Source organism: Heteronotia binoei, chromosome 1 (assembly GCF_032191835.1).
Source record: "Heteronotia binoei isolate CCM8104 ecotype False Entrance Well chromosome 1, APGP_CSIRO_Hbin_v1, whole genome shotgun sequence".
NCBI lineage: Eukaryota > Metazoa > Chordata > Lepidosauria > Squamata > Gekkonidae > Heteronotia > Heteronotia binoei.
Window position 1 is genome coordinate 160,033,401 of NC_083223.1, and position 19,840 is coordinate 160,053,240.

At 41.8% G+C, this 19,840-nt stretch overlaps 1 protein-coding gene across 4 annotated transcripts in view; it reads left to right on the forward strand.

Annotated features, from left to right (window-relative positions):
* Positions 1-19,840, forward strand: part of RYR2 (ryanodine receptor 2) — a 757,628-nt gene that overhangs the window by 650,633 nt on the left and 87,155 nt on the right. For 3 of the 4 annotated variants that reach the window (XM_060243352.1, XM_060243324.1, XM_060243343.1), the window contains 4 exons: positions 3,540-3,639; positions 5,243-5,322; positions 8,880-8,956; positions 16,919-16,992. In XM_060243352.1, the coding sequence (XP_060099335.1) occupies positions 3,540-3,639; positions 5,243-5,322; positions 8,880-8,956; positions 16,919-16,992 (331 nt within the window). Of the gene's footprint in view, positions 1-3,539; positions 3,640-5,242; positions 5,323-8,879; positions 8,957-16,918; positions 16,993-18,683; positions 18,702-19,840 lie in introns of all 4 variants that reach the window. The other variant, XM_060243334.1, reaches the window with a different exon arrangement.

A 19,840-nucleotide genomic window follows, 5' to 3' on the forward strand; every position in this document is an offset into this window, starting at 1 on the left:
TGGCAATCCAAGTAACATTTGCAAGGATTTACTTTCAAACTAGGCACAAGCTCCAGGGTTTTCTTTAACGCCCTAAATCCGCAGTGCCCAAGTCTCCTATGGAGCAAATGTATACAATTATTGTGCACAGGCTCATTCGACACCTGAGCCACCTGGGCACAATCACTCTGGACCACATACAGTTTACCTTCCCTCTTTCCTGTCACAAGCAACTTTCCCCCACCTCCCAGGATTTTGCAGCAGGTTTTCTCAAATCTCACCTGGTATCCCTGGTCAAACAGTGTGCTAACACTCAACAGGTTAGACTGCAGTGAGGGTACATACAACACATTTTGCAACATACATTTCAGTGCAGGAAATTCCACATTGCCTGAGCAAACAGAATTGGCAGTGGTCCCATCAGCCAATCTCACATACTTATGCTCAGGACTGTCAATGTTTTTCAACAACTCCTTCTCGCAGCAGAGATGGCTCGTTGCCCCGGAGTCTAAAATCCAAGCAGACCCTGTGCTCTCTACTGCAGACGTGACCAGCCGGGTTGCTTCCTCACACGGGCTGGCGGTCCTCCGCTCTCGCCGCACACGCCCCCGCCTCTTCTCCCTCTCAGGGCAAGCTCGGAGCAGGTGCTGCGACGACCCGCATCCATAGCAGCGACGGACTGCAAACGCAGTCGGCTCCACTTCCTCCACCTTCGGACGCCTGCCAGCAGCAAAAGCTGGCTCATTCTTGGCTGTCTTCCCGGACACACCGATAACAGCACGCTGCCCGGCCGACACCCCCGGACAGCTCACGGCCGCAATTCTCTCTTGGAAGTCAAGCAGGTGGGCACAGACGTATTCCATGGTCAGGGTCGCTACGTCCACCGTCTCCAGAGAAGTTATCAGGGGAGTGTACTCAGGTGGCAACGACGACAGCAAAATGTACACTCTGTCGTCTGGAGCTACAGTCTTGCCTCTTGCCTCCAGCTCAACGAAACAGTCCGTTAGCCGTTTGATGTGATCTTTCACACACCCTCCAGCCGGCATAACGGTGCGGAACATCCTCCTAGTCAAGGCCATGAGGGAACCAGCAGTGGTGCTAACATGCACCGCACTCAACGCGTCCCAGGCAGCCTTGGGAGTGTCCTTCCCTCGCACATAAACCAGCTGGTCATCTCCTATAGATAGCACTATGTTGGCCAGTGCCTTATCCGATAACACAGTCTCGGCAGGAGATAAGTCAGCAGGGGGGTTACTCACGAACAGCCATTGCCCTTCACGCTTGAGGTAGTGTTGCATTCTCAGGCTCCACACCGCGTAGTTGGCTGAGGTGAGCTTCTCAACGGCTACTCCAAGCTGTTGCTGAGCCATCGTGCCGACTCCTCCTCACAGCTGGCTGCCGACGTCCCTCTGGCTCTCAAACAGAGAACGGTGGTGCTTCTGTGTCCTTCGCCGGCGTTCCTCGCCTCCGTCTCTTTCCAACCTCACAGTCAGCTCAACTCTCAACTCTCTCCTCCGCGCAGCGGAAGCGCCCTGGGCCCATAACCCTGTCGGAGCGGGAGTAGCAGAGTGAGGGAGATGACTTGCCCGACACAGGGCTTCAGGAAAGAAAATCAGGCTTACACGTGCAACTAGTGCCAAAAGGTGTATTAACATATATACACAACAAGTGCTCTCTTGTGCAGTCTATACAATATCACCTCCACGGACAAAGTGCTTCGCCTAACCACCATCTCACAGGGAGAGACCTGTGTGATGCACACACAGATCATATATAGTCCAAGCAGCCAATCCTGGCCGTGCTGACTCAGCAGATTGCATCACTTGGCTTCTGCCGGCTCAAGCCGGTCTGCTGATCAGGTCACTGTGACCTAGCCTGGCAGCTAGATCACCAGCTGTCATACTGTAGCTGTCAGACTGGGTTTATGTAGATTCTTGCTCCAACACTCCCCCACATAGGAGTGTGCTCAGGATAATAGCCTAATAGCTGATAAAACATGCTGCTAATGATTACAATGTTTACTTGCTTGAGTTCTCAGATTTCAAGCATCTTTTCTTGCCTCAAACAGTTTTGATGAATTGCCCATATCTTTGGTGTCAAGCCACTTCAGATGAAAGTGAAGAGGCTTTATTTTTTATTTTCTTTACTAATACTATGACAAAAATGGATAAGTACATATGCAGCGAAATAGAAAGAAAAAGATTGTTGGGTCTAAAAAATGAAACATAGAAAAATAAAAATCTTCCATTTCCAAAATCTTTTGACACAGAAGAAGATTGTATTGCAGCTTCATTGAGATTGTGTTGTAATTATGTTTTCATTGTGCGTGATTCTGCTTTTGTTTCTCTCCTCATCAGAAGAGGTTTAAACAAGAAGTCAAACTTTTGCTAACTATTCTGGTGGCAAAGTGATTCGGCACTATTTTCTCACATGGTTTGATTCATTTAAGAGGATTTAGACACAGAAAATGTTAATACTACCTTGAGGGAAGTTTCTAATATTACTTCCATACTAGGATTTTCTAAGAAACGAACAACAACAAAAAACAAATTTCTAGTTTCAACAAGAATTTTCTGAGAACAATATATTAATATATAACACTTTTAAAGGTTTCCCTTTAATTGTTTTAAAGCCGTTCCCATTTATTATTATTATTATCACCATCATCATCCAATAAGCCTTCATTTTTTAAACCTCTTCCATCTTCTAGTGTTGACTTTCTGTACTTAGATGGAATGTTTATGTCAGCAAAACTGTCAACTTGGCTATTTCTTCTGCCAGTGCTTTTAGATCATACGTATTTTTGCCATTGTGATTTTGGATATGATACTACTTGGCAGTGTCATGTTCCATTTACATGGACCATTGGATGGACCCTCTATTATAGGGCTCTATGCAACTTTCACTTCTGTGCTGTAATTTTAAATTTTCTACCAGTTTGTCACTGACTACATGAAAGCTAAGAGCTTTGCTGTACCTTGATACTTTTGCTTTATATTCTTTTTAGGTTTTGAGTGGTAGCTTTCAAAGTTCAACCATTGTTTAAGTTAGATTATTTGTTGCCAGTCAAGACTATAAAATAAGAAGGTGAAACATGACATATCTTCTTTCATCTTATTTTAAATTAGCATTTCTTTAAATTTTGCATATTATTGAATATATTCTTGAATATATAGTATCTTCTGTTGTGTAGTGACAACTTCCAAGAACTATGAACTGAACAGTATTAACTGACTTTCATGCTCTAAAATATTGTAATGAAAACTGTTGCAATACAGTAGGATGAAGTGTAAGTTTAATGAATACAGTGTTTATACCAGGGACCATGAATTTTATCCTTGTTATTTTAAACAAAAAAAAACCCTTTACTGAAAAGCTTTGCACTAATCATGCATTAAAATAAAAAGAATGCAGAAAACATATGGACTTTGAGAAAATAAATAGTACAGTATCGTGTATGTTGTATTAGATCCAAAGTTGCAATAGAGCCCATACATTTGGAAAATGACAGAGCTAGTATTAAATTAACGCCAATTTAAATATGTGGGACTTTTATTCAGGAAAAAGAAATGGAAAAGCAAAAGCTCCTGTACCAGCAAGCAAGACTACATGATCGAGGAGCTGCTGAGATGGTCCTTCAGACAATAAGTGCTAGCAAAGGTAAAGACTTTTCAATTCTAGTTGTGTCTTCATCATTGTACTGTATATACGGATGTGTAAATTTTTTTATATATTTTTTGGGTTTGAGTGCATTGAACTCCCAAAATATCAGTATTTCCCAATATTTCCAAATCCAAATATTGGGATTTGAGAAATCAGCAGGATTGCTAAATTTATTCAGCTCCATTATACCCTATTATACATCTTCCTCTGATCACAATTTAGTCTGGATATATGTTTTTGAAATATGCAATTTAACCTAAGAAGCATGTTGTTGTATTTGGATTGAACTTTGGTCTGCTGAACTGTGATCATCCTGTTGAATTATTCTGGAGACTTGTGTGGACTCTTATAGACTTTGTGTTACACTTCAGTTCCTGTATTGTATAACTATAGTGTTTATGGACCTCACTGATGCTTGAGTGCTTATGCACAAGATAAAGAGGGCTTTAGAGAATAGTGGTTAAATATTATATTTATTGAAATTTAGTTACACAATGTATTTGTGTTTCTCCTATCTCTGCACTGTCATTTTCCTAGTTGTTGTTAATCATTTATATATGGGAGCCTAATGAGTTCGCCTATCAGCTGTTAAAAAGGCTTGCAGCCAGCTGAATGGAAGATCTTATCTTCCTCTTTTCTGCTGGCAGCAAGGAGCAAAACTGGCCTGTGAAATGGCTGCTAATCATTCAAACATGATGTTTGAAAATCTTATAAACAGCAAGTAATGGTGTTCCACGTTTAAAATGTTTTGAGAGAAAGTAAGATCATGGCAGGGCAGCTCTCTGGAAGCCAGCAAGTCACCAGATTTACAACACATCAGTTCAAACAAATTCAGTTCCCTTGATGAAGAACTGAAATGGACTATGTAGTTATTAAAATTCCATCTTCTGTACAGCTGATGTTATATTGGTATGTGGAAATTGGTGGAAAAAGTGCTAGTACTTATGTTTCAATTGAAATGTGTAAATGTGTTGCTTGTATTTTTAGCTGGACCAGTATAGAAGGTATAAATTGACACACAGACACAATTGAATATTTTTGTAACACAGACTATAATTATAAAAAAGACAGAAAAATAGTTTGTGCACAGTGAGGTTTTTTCCCCATTCAATCATTTACACCTGACGGCCCAGTGAGTTCACCCATCAGCTGTTATGGTTAAATGGCTGACAGACATTTTATCCTAACAGCAACTGTTCTGTATTACTGACTAAACCCAAATAAAAGCCAAATAAATTTCTACTTTTATTTGGGATCAAATACTGGGTATTTGGAAATACCCAAATAATATTTATAAGGTATTATTCAATTATTTATTTGGCTTGGTTTATGCCAAATGCGCAACCCTAGCTGGATCCAAGCTCTACTGTTGAGTGGAGCTCATGGAAAGAGATTTAAGCTGTATTTGCTTTCTTTCTGTAGATCCTTGCCTTGAAAAACCACTCCTGTATGTCAGGGGACTTGTAAGAACAGTGGGATGCGTTGTAAGGGGCTAATTTGAAAAGTGGAACTAGTACACCCCATAGTCTTGAGTAAACTCTTCCATCCTTTGACTAAAAAGACAGAGTAGAAACACTAAATATAAATATCTATTTTTCAGGAGAGATGGGGCCAATGGTTGCAGCAACCTTAAAACTTGGGATTGCCATCTTGAATGGTGGAAATTCTACTGTTCAGCAGGTAATTGTCTTGTATCTGAATATTAAATCATTTGCTTTGGGGCAAAAGTATTTCTGTATCTTTTAAAAGTAATGGATAATTTGCTGTTGGTTTAGGTTTGTGAGGATGTAAATAATACTTGAATCTTTTCAGTTGTGCATACATTCTTAAACAAGCTAGCAAACTAGCATCATGTGTATGTGCAACAGAGTCCTTTGGAAAGTTATAATAGATAGAACTTAGCTTCAGAACCTCATATTCCATACAAATTACACATTGAAACAAGGCATGGATTGACAATTGGTGCAGTTTACACTAAAAGACAAGATTCTACAGAGTATTGAAAACTCATTAAGATTTTCAGTTTTAACAGACTGATGACTGGATGGATTCATAAAGGCCCTTAGGAAATTTCTGGGGCAAATGGCATTTTTGCCAAAGATTACCTGGGTAATTAACAGTGCCTTCAGCTGGTACACCAGCTACAGCCATTCCTTGAAAAGGGTGACCGGGCTACAGTGATCCATATCCTGATTACATCCAGGTTAGATTATAGTAATGTGCTCCATGTGGGGCTGCCTTTGAAAATGGTTCAGAAACTTCACTTTGTCCAAAATACTACAGCCAGGCTAGTGTCAGGGATGGGATGACTAAAAGATCTGCACTAGCTGACCACTTGTTTCTGAGCAGAATTCAAAGGGCTGGTTCTTACCTTTTAATTCCCTAAATGGTTTAGGGGTCAGGATACTTGAAGGACTGCCTCCAGCCATATTGTCCACCTGCTGATTAAGGTCTACCTTACAAACCCTGCCTTTAGAGATGATATAGTGGCAACTGGAGACAGGGCTTTTTCAGTAGTGGTACCTCGTTTATGGATGCCTTTTCCCTTGAGGTTCACCTGGTATATATCGTACTCTCTTTTAGGCACCAGGCCACAACATTTCTGTTCACCTAGGCTTTTAATTATGGGGTTGATCTTTCAATGCCATTTTAGTGTGCTTTTAGCCTGAAAACTGTAATTTAAGCTGCTCAGTTGTATATCTATGCAGTGACTAGCTTTTTAATGTTGTGTTTTAATGTTTGTTTTTATTATGTAATATTTCATAAGTGATCTTGAATGGGGTTCTCTGAATTTTTCTAAATATTTTTAAATAAATAAATATTTTAATGTGTATATGACTGAACACAGGCTAGAGCACATAATGACAATGAAGTAGAATCAGTTCACCATCATCATTGTATCTATTCAAAATTAGTCAATGAATCTGTTCCCAATGGCAAGGGAGATTATTCATCTTGCCCCAAATGATGCAAATGTGGAAGTCTGAGGTTCACTACGACATGTTTCCTAGGCATTTCTTACATCTGAAATTGTCTGGATTCCATTGGATTAGCAGCTGAATCTCAGAATATTATCAGTGCACTGTTTGGTTTCTTTCAGTTTCTGAGGGCTTTCAGTTACTGAGGCCCAAGGACAAGGACAGACTAGGGATGGGCACAAACTGGGTGACAAGCCAAAATCCAAATCAAATCTAGCTTGGTTTGAGGCTTGTGAACCGAAGTTTGTTGCCTATATGTTCATCAAACAAATTTCCAAGGCTGGGGGCACCTTGCTCAGGGGTCTACAACTTGGACCCACTGAGTCCAATCCACACGTAATGTGGAGGGCATATGGGTGGATATTCCATGGAGGTGTGTTGTGAATTTAATGCCTCTAGGTCCTCCAGGGTCCATTGTATAAACTCCAGAACCCATGCCCAACATCACTCCAAAAGACACTTTCTTGAGGGCCCTTGTTTGGGGATACACAACTTGGACCCCAAATCAAATCCACACATAACTTGGATGTGGGGGGGGGGGGGCTTCCTGGGGAGGTGTGCCATGGGTTTGATACCTCTAGCTCACCCACGATCTGTTGAATCGACTCCAGAACCCATGCCCAACATCTCCCCCAAAAGTACTTTCTGGGGGCACCCTATGGGGATCCATAACTCAGAACCTCCAAATCCAGTATTCTCCAAACTTGGTGGGCAGATAGAGGAGAGTCAGCTGGAGATGCCTGGTGATTTTGGAGCTATAGGGACCACAGCAGCTGCCCCTACATCCCAAAGTTCCCAAACCCATTCAGTTCATGAACCTGACTGTAATGTGCAGGCTGAGAGTCAGTAATCTGGTGAGACTGGTTTGGTTGACAGTACGTCTAATCTGAGTTTGAGGAGTTATTTTAGATGGGATTACATTTCTCCTAAGAGCAGGTTTGAACTGTGGAGGTACTGTCAGATCCACATCTACAGTTTGGAGAGCCAGTTTGGTGTAGTGGTTTGATTCCCCACTCCTCCACTTGCACCTGCTGGAATGGCCTTGGGTCAGCCATAGCTCTTTCAGAGGTTGTCCTTGAAAGGGCAGCTGCTGTGAGAGTTCTCTCAGCCCCACCCACCTCACAGGGTGTCTGTTGTGGGGGAGGAAGATAGAGGAGATTGTGAGCCGCTCTGAGACTCTGAGTGGAGGGCGGAATATAAATCCAATGTCTTCTTATTCTACAGTTGGGGGGCCAGGTTTCTTCTGTGGTACATAGTTTGCCAGGTACAGTCTGCCCATGAAAAGTATTATCTGTCTGTGGTTATCACTAATTGCTATCATGTTCTTTTAGTTATCTTACATTGCTGCTAGTGGCTTGAATCCAGTGTAGCATTTCTGTGGGTAGAAGGATTTGTGCCTGTGGAACATGACTTTCTCAGTTACCACTTCCTGCTGAAATGCTGCTTTTGGGTATGGAGAACCTTCAGGAACAATGTGAGGGGGCATTTGAGGCTGCAGTGTGATAGACAAGATAACAAGGTTGCACTCCACAGGTGGTAACTCTTCCACTTATGGAAAATGTGCTGGATCCAAGCTAAAATAATAAATTGTTTGAAGAATTAAAACAACTGGCTATTTCCCCGGTTCGTAACATTAGCCAAAGGCTATATGAAACAAAGCAGCCTTATTGCCGTATGGAAAGCTGAAAGATCCCACAGGGCACGAACTTTCCTGGGAAACTGATTCCAGAGGAAAGGAGCAACCATCGGAAATGGCTTTGCCCTTGTGGTTGACAAGTAGGCAATTTGCAGGCCAGATAGCTGTAGAAATCAGTTGATGATGATCTAAGGAGGCCAGGGAGGTTAAACTGGGAGAGGCATTCTCAACAAGTAAGATGGTCCGAAACCATTTAGGGCTTTATAGCTCACAACTAGCACTTTGAATTTGCACAGCAAGCTGTCTGGAAGCCATTGCAGCTGTTGAAGTACTGATGTCAGCAAGCTAGCAGCTACATTCTGAACTGCCTGAAGCATCCAAAGCATACTGTTTATTAGACTTTTAAACCAGTTTATTCTGCTGCTGTTGTTTTAAGTCAGCTTAAATGATGCTGCTGTCGTAATAACTAAATATTTCTTTTTAGAATTGGGAATTTTAAAAATGTTTTGACATTTTAATTCTTTTTAATTGCTGTATTTAATTATTGTCAGCCTTGGAACCCATCTGGCTAAACATGCAAGAGAGATATGATTTAAATAAATAAATAAATTTGTCTTTTGTAGAAAATGCTTGACTACCTCAAAGACAAAAAGGATGTAGGCTTCTTTCAGAGTCTTGCTGGTCTTATGCAGTCTTGTAGGTAAGAACATATGCCTGGTATTTTGCTTGCTGTTTTATAGTCTACTGAGTGTGTTTCAGAATACCACTCATCTGTAGCACTCAAAAGAGCACTGTGCTACTCTGATATATAGCAGTTGTAATAATATATTTGCTCTGAGCTGGATAGTCCAGGCTAGCCCTTCTTCATCAGAACTTGGAAGCGAAGAAGGGTTGACTCTGATTAGTATTTGGATGGGAGACTACCAAGAAAGTCCAGGGTCATGGTGCAGAGGCTGGCAATGGCAAACCACCATTGAACATCTTTTGCTTTGAAAACGCAGCAGGGTCACCCAAAATCACTGTGACTTGATGGCATTCAGACATAAAAAAAAACCCCCAAGCATGTTTATCTGTGGCAGATACAAACTTTTTCCATCTTTTCTATCTGTAAATTGTTTCCAGTTTATATGATTTGGTCCTCATCTATGCTACTGAAGCTCCTATGGCACAGAAGACAATTTGGTGAAGTTCCCCCCATAATCTTTTCTTTCTACCTAAAATTTATAAAACAGGCTCGGTGGAGTCACTCATTTGCAAGAACTCATTTGCATATCAGGCCACACCCCCAACACACACTGTTTCGTTTGCATATTAGCCCACACCCCCTGACATCAAGGCAGCCGAAATTGTGTTCCTGTGCGTTCCTTCTTTAAAAAAAAAAAAAGCTCTGCTCTTCCAACTTCACACAGGTCTCTGGAAGAGAGTCCTAGTGGCATCTGAGGCGGTGGCAGAAGGGTTAGTAGCCTGGCTTGTACATCCACCAATCCTGATCTCTCATGTTCAACAGCAACCCACACAGACACCACCTCTCACACTGCCAAAAGGTGCCAAAAAGAAAGGCCCTATCTCCTACAGTTTCCAAGAGGAAGAGAACCAAACACCAGCATTCTACATCTTCTTAGGCAGTGGTCATCCCATCTTCACATTTACTTACTTCTTTGGTTCCTAGAGTGTCAGAACTGGATCCAGTCTTGGAAATTTTGTCCATAGTCTTTCTTATGCCTCAAATTCAGATACCCAGATAGGCCCTCTCCAATGCCAATTGGCTTTTTTTGGAGGACAGATTGAGGAGCCTTTGAAAACATTTCCTTTGCTTTCTTGACCTTCAGCTCTGATCCCTCCCTCACCACAGGATTGGTTGCTCTCCTGTTCTTGATATTGATAATCATCCTGAGTATAGTCTTCTTAGTCTGAACCATGGAATTAAGATTACAAAAAAGATTGGCATCAGTTTTGCCATATCTAAAAGGTATCTGCCTTACAACTGGGACCAGTTTACATTTGCAACGCAAAAGCCGCAGGACTTTGCGGCTCTTCCGGGTTCTGCGGAGCAATTGGTGCAAAATCCGCGCAGACGCTGCGTGGTGAAGAGGGACGTCGCTCCGGAGTAAGGTCAGTGCGAAAACGCCCAAAGACTGTCATGAAACCCAAGCCTGGGTCCCTCTGAGCCACTGCCTCCTGGACTAGTAAGCAGTGCTCAGGCTCGTAAGTCCCTGCGGTTAAATGCACACATGAAGACCAGAACCTTTAGAAAAATGCACACAAGTTTATTGAGCAAATAAACTTTAAAAATACTAGCAAAAAACATAACAAACACAAACTTTTTCTTTCCGACACTTTTGTACCTGACATTAAGTGGTGCACCATTCAAAATTGCAAAGTCCAGACTAGAAATGTATGCATTTGTCTCATGGGATCAAAAGTTAGCATAGTGTCACCCTTCTCTGAGGCCCAATTATAATTTCTTGCTTTCTAGCATCAGGTGGTCTGTGGAATCCAATTGGAACTTTTGCTCACTGGAGCCCTCCAAGAGAGTATGCATCCTATTCCTAGCTTCCTTCTCCCTCCCATCTAGTTACTGAACTGAGCACACAGTTTTTTTACTTAGGCTATTACCAAATTCTGATACTAGGCCTTGAAAGAGATACAGATAGTATCTATGACAAAGGCTAATTAGAAACACCTGCAAGCTGAAGCAGACCCACTATTATTTGTGTTAACCCTTGGTAAAACTAGGGTGCTTTGCCTCTCAAAGACCTTATCATTATGGTTGAGATCCCTATCCCCCACAGACATCAGACAGACATCAAGAAAATGCATCACAATGGCCATTCGGGGCGACTTCAAGCTGTTCCGAAAAGAGCCAGCTGGAAACAGAGTGCCTCAGAGCTTCAGGAAAGCGCTTGGGAAAGGCGTGTCTTCCGCGGTGCTCTCCAGGTGCTTTCCTGCCTTCCAGATGGCCAGGGAGGCACCTCAGAGGTGCCCCAGTGAAAAGGCAACACTTTCAAAGTGATACCTTTTCAATCTGGCTCCCGGCAAGACAGGGGCAACGTGAGGGCAGGATGGGGACGGGAGGCAGATGCGTATATGTGGATGTGCTTTTTTGGTCCACCTGCCTCTTGTTTCCAGGGTGGCTTTAAACGACTGTCTGTTTTCACCCAATCAGTGCTATTAAGAGCTTTGCCATCAGCATTTGTATCCTGGTCACCAGCATTTCTTACTCTGTCAATAGAGCCAATGCCCCAACCTGTTAGTGGTTCAAAAGAAATTGGCTTTGCCTGCCTACTTGCGGGATAGGGCGGGATATAAATTCTAAAATTAAATTAAATTAATTAAATTACTTTTGCCTTTTCTGATTCTGAAAAAAAAAATTAAAAGCATCAAAGTAATGTTATCTGAGATCCACAAGCTGTGTCTGCTGTTGAAGACTGTGGCAAAACAGTCCTGCTCTGACTTGTAGGTCCTATTTCATCATGCCATCCAGGGCTTTCTCAGCACTTGAAGGGGCTTCTCTCTCTTTGATCCATCACTACTACCACCTAGTCTTTGTAGGAATTGCCCAGGGGGAGGGCCAGGATTCCCAGCTTCCCTGCCAAGTTCTGAGGCCTTGCCTCTATGTCTCTCACTAACCAGTGTCTGGTTATCACAGGGACAGCTTACTGCCTTGTACACCACTTTGTGCACCCTCCAATGCCTTATGGATCTCCTTGTTTGCTCTGTAAAGAGCCCTCTCTATCCCAGCTGGATTCCAAGCACTGCGCCACACCAAGCGCGGAATCATGGCCGACCAAACTACCATGGTACCTGCCCATCTCTTCCTAATGTACTTGAAATCCTCTCAAGCTTGCAAGATCAAAGCCTTGCCTTTAATCAGCCTGAGATCATTCCCTCCCAGGTGAATAATTAAAACCTGAGGAGGAGGGCCCACACACCCATGAAATAAAAGCGGGAGCAAACCAGGCGACTGAAGACCCCGGCGACCCCGCCATTCAACCGTAACATATTTACTGACCCCCGCCGGTGTTATTTACTTAAAATTCTAATATTTAAAGGTACCCTTAATTATTAAAACAAAAACTTATATTCTTCTTCTTTCTAAAACTTAATCATTATCAAAAATTGTCCAATGTCCTTTTATTTTCCACTCTTTTTCTACATATCTTCTAAACTTTTTCCACTCCATCTTAAAAACATCTAAATCATAGTCTCTTAATATTCTTGTTAATTTGTCCGTTTCACTCCATGTCATAACTTTTATAATCCAATCCCATTTATCTGGTATTTTTTCTTCCTTCCACAATTGCGCATATAATGTCCTAGCAGCTGAAAGCAAGTACCAAATTACAGTTCTATCTTCTTTTGGAAATTTTTCCATTTGTAATCCCAACAGAAAAGTCTCTGGAACTTTCTTAAATTCATTTCCCAAGATCTTAGAAATTTCTTGCTGAATCATCTGCCAATACTTTTTGCCCTTTCACAAGTCCACCATATATGGTAGAAAGAACCTTAATGTTTTTTACATTTCCAACATCTATCTGGCATCTTATTGTTCATGTTTGCCAATTTTTTAGAAGTCATATACTATTATGAGAAGCAGCTCGGCTCGACATTTTTCTCCCCCGGAAGTCTCAACCTTCCTCTTTTTTAGCTTCTCCTTCTCATCAAGTTCCTCCTTATCTTTCTTTTCTAATTCCCATAATAAAAGGGAAAAAATATCCACATATTCCCCTTTTAATATCTTGTCCCTTGTGGCCGGCAAAAGGTGATCACCCAAAGGCAAAGCAACCTCACCAAAGGAGATAGCCCCGAAAGGAACTGAACCATATGGGGAGGGTAAACCCCAATCCCCTGCTAAGGGAGGTGCAACCCCCTGTTGCCCTGCCCCAGGCCAATTCCCCCAGGATCAAAACTGACCCTGTGGCCATGCCCAGGTAGCCCGAGGCCCCGCACCCCCGACAGAAGAAGTGCTTGCACTCCCAGAAGCCCAGCCCCCTCCAGCAGGAGCAGCTGGAACCCAAGGACCCCATGGCCAGACAAGCCCCGAGCAGGCCCCAGAACCATCACCCATCTTACCTGGAAATCCGGCAGGAACCAACGCGGTACCTGCACCCACCGCTCCAGTAGAAGTGCCAGCTCCAGGATCAAGAATGCCACAACCCAAAGTTCCTCCAGAAGCAGCAGCGGACCTGCCTTCCAAAATAGACAAGCGTGTCAATATATCAGCCTGAAAAGCCATCTTTGACACAGGCCCCTTTTTGGAACCCGACAAAGGTGGCAACCCAGACACCTGCTCAAGTGCACGCAGCCTTGCAAGAATAGCCGCATTCACCTCATCCTCCTCATCAGAAGATGAAGGAGGCAGGGGACGTTTATGCGGAGGCTTAGGAGCCTTACGTGCAGGCTGCTTGCCCCTGGACTTTCCTACCCTTTTACGTCCTGGCATTCCCATAACTGAAGAGGAATGCCCACAAAAATGAAACAAAAGCACAGACCCTAAAATGCCTGCTCCCAAAATACACCACTAAAATGGCCTCCACACCTCACACACTTAAAATGGTCACTGCCCTAGCACAGGCTGAGCACCCAAAAAAATGGTCGCCAAACCCCACAAAGAAGAATGAAGGAATAAAAATGGCCTCTCAACCCACACCCTAAAATGGCCGCCGCCTGAACACCTACTGGATGTTTGTATAAAATGGCTGCCCAGCTCCCTCCAAGAAGAAGGAGCAATGACCGCCAGCTGCAAGCTCAATAAGAAGGCCACCTAGCCACCCTGTCCCCAAAAACAACAAGAGTGGCCCTATCCTTTGGGCAGGATTCCTGCCACAAAGAATCAGGCCTTGGTGGTCTCCCCACCAAATACCAACCTGGGCAGACCTTGTTCAACCCCCAAGCCCAGACACGAATAAGCTATCCTGGGCAAACGTAAAGCGCGGGGGGAGGGTGCGGAGGGGGAATAAATAAGTTACTGCTTATTTATTAGTTACCAACAACCAAGGAGCCCCCCCCCAGCCTCTGCAAAGGAGAGGCAAAATAAGCCCCCCCCCTGCTGCAACAAGCAAACCGGATCGGTCCCACGACACTCCTTCAAAGCGCTGCAAACCTGATGCTGTAACGTAAAATCCTAGGTCCCTCACCGCTTTTTTCCCCGCGCTACTGACAACGATGTCAAAAACAACCGGCCCTAAAGGCCTGGGCAGAATCCCTCGATGCCGGGAGAGCGAGTGAAATCACTCCTCACAGCCCGAGCATCGCCGAGGGACTGACAGGAGGGGGCAGAGGCCTCTAAAGGCACATTCCAGCCCCACCCCCTCAAAGACGCACCTAAAAGCGCGCCCGAAGTCCGCTCTCCCTCCAGATAGGCAAAACGCTCCCTGGCAGCAAAGCCGCGAGGCGGCAAGCTGCCGGAGCTCCGAAAATGCAATTCCTCTGTCCTCCCCTCTATACGTGCAATAGCAGATGTTAAATATAACACAGGCTGCTTAGCTTAGAAAGTTAAAGATGTTCTATGGGGTTTCCATTCCCTTGAAGCCTCTTTCAGGTGTGCAGGCCAGCACTGGGCAATGGCTGATTCCCACAGACCACTGCTGAGAGTTCTGTCTGTTATGATAGAATCAGCACCAAAGAGTCCTCCTCCTTGCTCTCAAGAGTTTTATCATCTCTTTCTCCTCCCACTGACCAGATCAGGCCAGGTGAAAGAAATTTTTCCTGAAGTCTCCAGAAGAAACTTTCTGAAGTCTTTCTAGCACTTAATTCCTCCAAATATCTGTTCCTTCTAGATATCATCTTTCTAGCTGAAGGTTGGGGAGCTGTTATTAGCATTTCCAAAGGGTGGCTGAAATGAGACTGGAAAGTGATTTAACTGTTTCCTGCTAAGAGAGAGTAGGGCTGTGATCACACACACTAAATAATGCACTTTCAATGCACTTTCCAACTGGATTTTGCCGGTTCACACAGTAAAATCCAATGTGAAAGTGGATTGAAAGAGCATTATTTAGTGTGTGTGATCATAGCCAAAAACTTATTAAAACTCAAAATGAAAAACACATTTCTTTGCAAAGACCTATGGCTGAATTCTGAGCAACTCATCTATCTATAGGACAACTTCTCTAAGTCTGCAAGTGAAACAGCAGTCACATCAACAACCTGCCCCATTACTGGATGCATGAATCATGATTTGCAGGCCCCTGTGATCCTACCCATACTACTTGCCTTGATAAAATTGGAGAGGGATAGCTGGCTGAAACCAGCCTTGACCCCATATACATCAAAGCAGTTCAGGAGCCTTTACAAGGTATAGTAGAGAGCCTGAATTTTCTCTTTGTTGATGCCTATCAAATTCCGTAGTACTGAAGGCATCTCTGTTAACCAGCATTGCTGGGGTCTCCTCTTCGTGCTGGGGGAATTAGCAAGACATAGACTTAGGCAGAGCTATTTTGGAGCAGGGTTCTCTCATTAATAACACAGAGGTCCAGTATCAGAAAGAAGACTCCAGATTTAAAATAGTTTAAAATGTTTGATTAGAAAAATGTGTAGGAATACAATCACACACAAGAAATCACAATACACCCAAGCAAGAGGCTAGGAAAATAGTGGTGAGGAATAGAGACTTTAAGGGATTGTTACAGAGGTGATATTTTCCTATCCAGATGTGCATGTAGAAATTAATAATGGGGATGTGCACAGCCATTTTGCCATGTCTAAGATGCCCATTACTTAGAGTAATGAGGATACAACCTGTCTTTGTGTCCACAGATTGAACAGGGTTGTGTGGTTTTCTTTCAGTTTATATAGTATCTGGAATATGATCAAGTTAATGATCGTTGATGGGCTTTCCTGGGTATTCTGAATAGATTCCCAGTTTAAAACAAAAGATGAAAATGTGTACCTGATGGCTGTCAAGAAGGGCCATAATGATTTAATGTTGAGATTAATTTTACCTTGGTACTCTAAGGGAGGAGGCAGGAAGGTGAGGTTTGTGCAAATAAGTTTGCACAATAACATAGGGTAATGCAAAAAGTACCAGGAAGGGGTATTGGAGACAAGAGAGGATTAGGCAGTTGTTGCCAGATACCTTTAAAAATCGAGAGACTTACCTGGAGAACCCATTGTTTCAGACATTCCATTGTGTGTGGGGGGGGGGGGAGGCAGGAGACTGGAATTAGCCTTGTAGATGCTGTTTTGCAACCTTATGCAAAGACCCTTTAGACAAGCTTGGGCAAGTTTTCTGGCCTAAGTAGAGTGTTTTCACTTGGCCTGTTTTGTAGGGTCTCTGGTTCAGGTACAAATATAGGGGCCCCATTAGGTATTGGGGTGCTTCCACAATCAGTCAGCTCCTATTGGCAACATCCCAAAGTGAAAAGAGACAAACACCCCACTGTAATATATATATGCTTCATAATTATTAACCAAGATATACATCCTTGTAAGCAGGAGAAGCATTTGTCTTATTCAAATCCTATTGGGATGTTAACATATTTCTGTATTTTCCACTTTTCTATTGTTTGCAACTTTTACTAGAAACATATCTGCCTAAGGACATATCATGCCTCTGATGCTGTAAGCTCTGAAACATAAAAGCTTCTGTTGGAATAAATATAAGTCTTTAAAGTGCCTCTGGACCACTGATTTACTAAACAGCATGCTGTCTTTTATATTCTAGTGTTCTTGATCTAAATGCTTTTGAACGCCAGAACAAAGCAGAAGGTCTTGGCATGGTGACAGAAGAAGGATCAGGTATTAACATCTTAATGAAAAGATCACCTATAACTTTTACCTTTAAAATACTAAACGAAAGTAAGATATGCAAATATGTTAATTGAATGGCTATTGCAAATTTATAGTATTTTTAAAAATAATTTAAGATAATGTATTCCTGGGTGGTTAATTGGTTTTTGATAAGTAAACACTTGTGTGAGGAAATCTGCAAGCATGGGATTTGGAAGTCTCTTCCCAGCCTCAGCATTAAAAAAAGCTAAAAGTTCCCAGTTGATCTCTTACACTTCCTGATCAAGTTCAGTTACTCATCAGTTACATACCACATTTCATAGAATGACGGCTTCTTTGGGAAGCCCATTTTCCAGCCCTCAGCAGAAGGTACCTTCTTATGCTTTGTATGGGGAAGGAAAGAACAATGGGAGTAGTGGTACAGTTATTTCTGCACTAAACAAGGCCAATCTTGCTCATGCTCCTATGCATGTCTTTTCTTCCTCCCCTTTGGTCATTTGGTGAGACTAGACCGCTCCCGATGAGATGTTTAAATTTGTAAATAGTTTCCAATTATTGAACTAAGTTTTTTTTAATGACAAACCATTTATGTATCCTCTCCCAAATGGAGCATTAAAGAAAACTAGTGGCTCCCAATTGATGTCTTACACTATCTGAATAAATTTGATTGCCTATAAATGAAATATGTAAGAGAAAGGTGGCTTGTTTAGGAAATAATTTTACTATGAAAATATTCCAGAGCTGCCCCCTCTTGATTCTTTTAATTAAAGAGGGCCACTATCAAAAATTCTGGTTTGGAACCATTTTTGTTTCTTCTGTCTTCCCATCAAAACATATTTACTTTCTTCCACTTGTTGGTACTGTAATATTACTATTTTGACTGTCCGAAATAACTGGATTATTTTATATAAGATTAGTTGTGATACCAAGTTGGTATTCTTCCTTTGTATTTTGAGTGATAATTACAGTTTACTTAACTTAATCCTTTCTAATTTTTGTACTAACAGGGGAAGCCATGACCATTTGTTTGCTATTCTAGTTAGAATTTGTAGTTCATATCGTTGGTAGCACAAGTCTCAGTGTTTAGTTTCCTTAAGGCATTATGCCTATCCTCAGTAATTCAAGTGTTTTTATTAAGTTAACAGCCAACCCTTTAGAGAATTTCTCAGAAATTCTTTCCTCTTCTCAGATTTACCCAATTGTTAATGTGATTTTTTAAAGAAAAAAAATAATCTAAGTAGTCACATTAAAGTTGGTGCAAATGCATAAATGTTAGTCTTGTATGGCACAGATTTGCTTGATCACTTTTCTCCAGAATCCTTGGACACTGGGGACATAATTTGTGTCAACACACGCACATTTTTAATTATTCATAATACAGTACCTCTTGGCTTTTCTTTTCATTAAGTAGCCTTTTTAACCTACTTCATGTTACTTAAAAAAGAAAAAAAAGGCATGCATGTGTAACTAACACAAATTACTTTTTTGAGGACAGGATATTTGTGTACTTTCGCATTGAAGGATTTCTTTTTTGTTGTTTGGCTGATCTGATGTTTGCTTTCATACAGAGTTAAATTGCCTGAAGCAATGCTGTGTATATTATTAATCTGCTGAAAACAAATTCTCACATTTTTCTTTTCCCTCATTTTCTTTAAAAAAAACACAAACCAAAATAAATGTCCTGTCTTTCCCTTTCTCAGTTGTCAGTCATGAGCGTGGTAATTATTGCATACAAATTGCCTTTCCTTTTCCTGTTGTTAGCTCTGTGTCAGCACTGTACAGCTCCTGAACACTCTCTGTAGTTTGCTTTTGTTCACGGAATTTAAAAGACTGGGCTCTTATTTTATTATGGTTGTATTTTCCAAACTTTGTTTGTATGCCAACTATCCCCATATCTTTGTTTTTCCTCCCCTCCTCAGGATTTGCACAGTAACTGGCACACTAGATGTAAGAGCAGCAAGCTTTTTAATTTTTCTTTTCTTTTTCTGCTTTCTTTGGTGGTTTTTATTTTTTATTTTTAGTGGGCCAAGTATTTGTGATGGTTGGATGTTAAAAATGTGTGCATATTATATTAAAATCCACCATGTGTTGTAGTCCTCCTGTAGCATTTTTGTTGTGTATTTAATGTGGCTTTATGGCTGCATTGGTTTGTGCAATCATAGGAAATCAGTGGAGGATCCAGAGCTGGAGGGTGGGAGCTAAGGGTAGAAAAGGAAAGGAGATGCTGACTGACCTTTACACAATTAAAAGAAACAGGATTTAGTGTATAACGAAGCTGATAAGGCTGCCTTCACAAAGAAGTTGCTAGCATGATCGCTGAGTCATAAATGTCGGTGATTAAACTCTTCCACTTCTTCAGTAGATATAAAATGTAGACAAGACAAGACTCAAATTGTTTCTTCTAGGGGTGATTTCTCAAATATTCTTAGATTTTAAGAGATAATTTATCTAAATCAATTTGACAGGGAAACAGCTCTACAAGGGGATTGTTTCCTGTCACTGTTCCGTAGTTAAATGCATGTTGTAAAATAAAGTTTCAGCTTACTTCTTGTTAAATGCATGTTATAAAATCAAGTTTCAGCAGCATGGAATGCAACAAACACCAAATGTTATATCTGTGCATTATGTAGCCAAAGGTACCATTGATTTCAGTGAGAGTACTAAGCATTTGTTTGAACTATCATTAAAACCAATGGGACTTCAAAATGCTTTACTTACCCTGGATTGTCAAATCTCATCATATAAAATCCCTGAAAAATGTTAATAATGGTAAAAGATGTAGAATTGTTATCTCCTTTACTAAACAACAAAGGAATGTCTGACACCATCTGAAATAATGTAGCTGACTTCTTAGAGG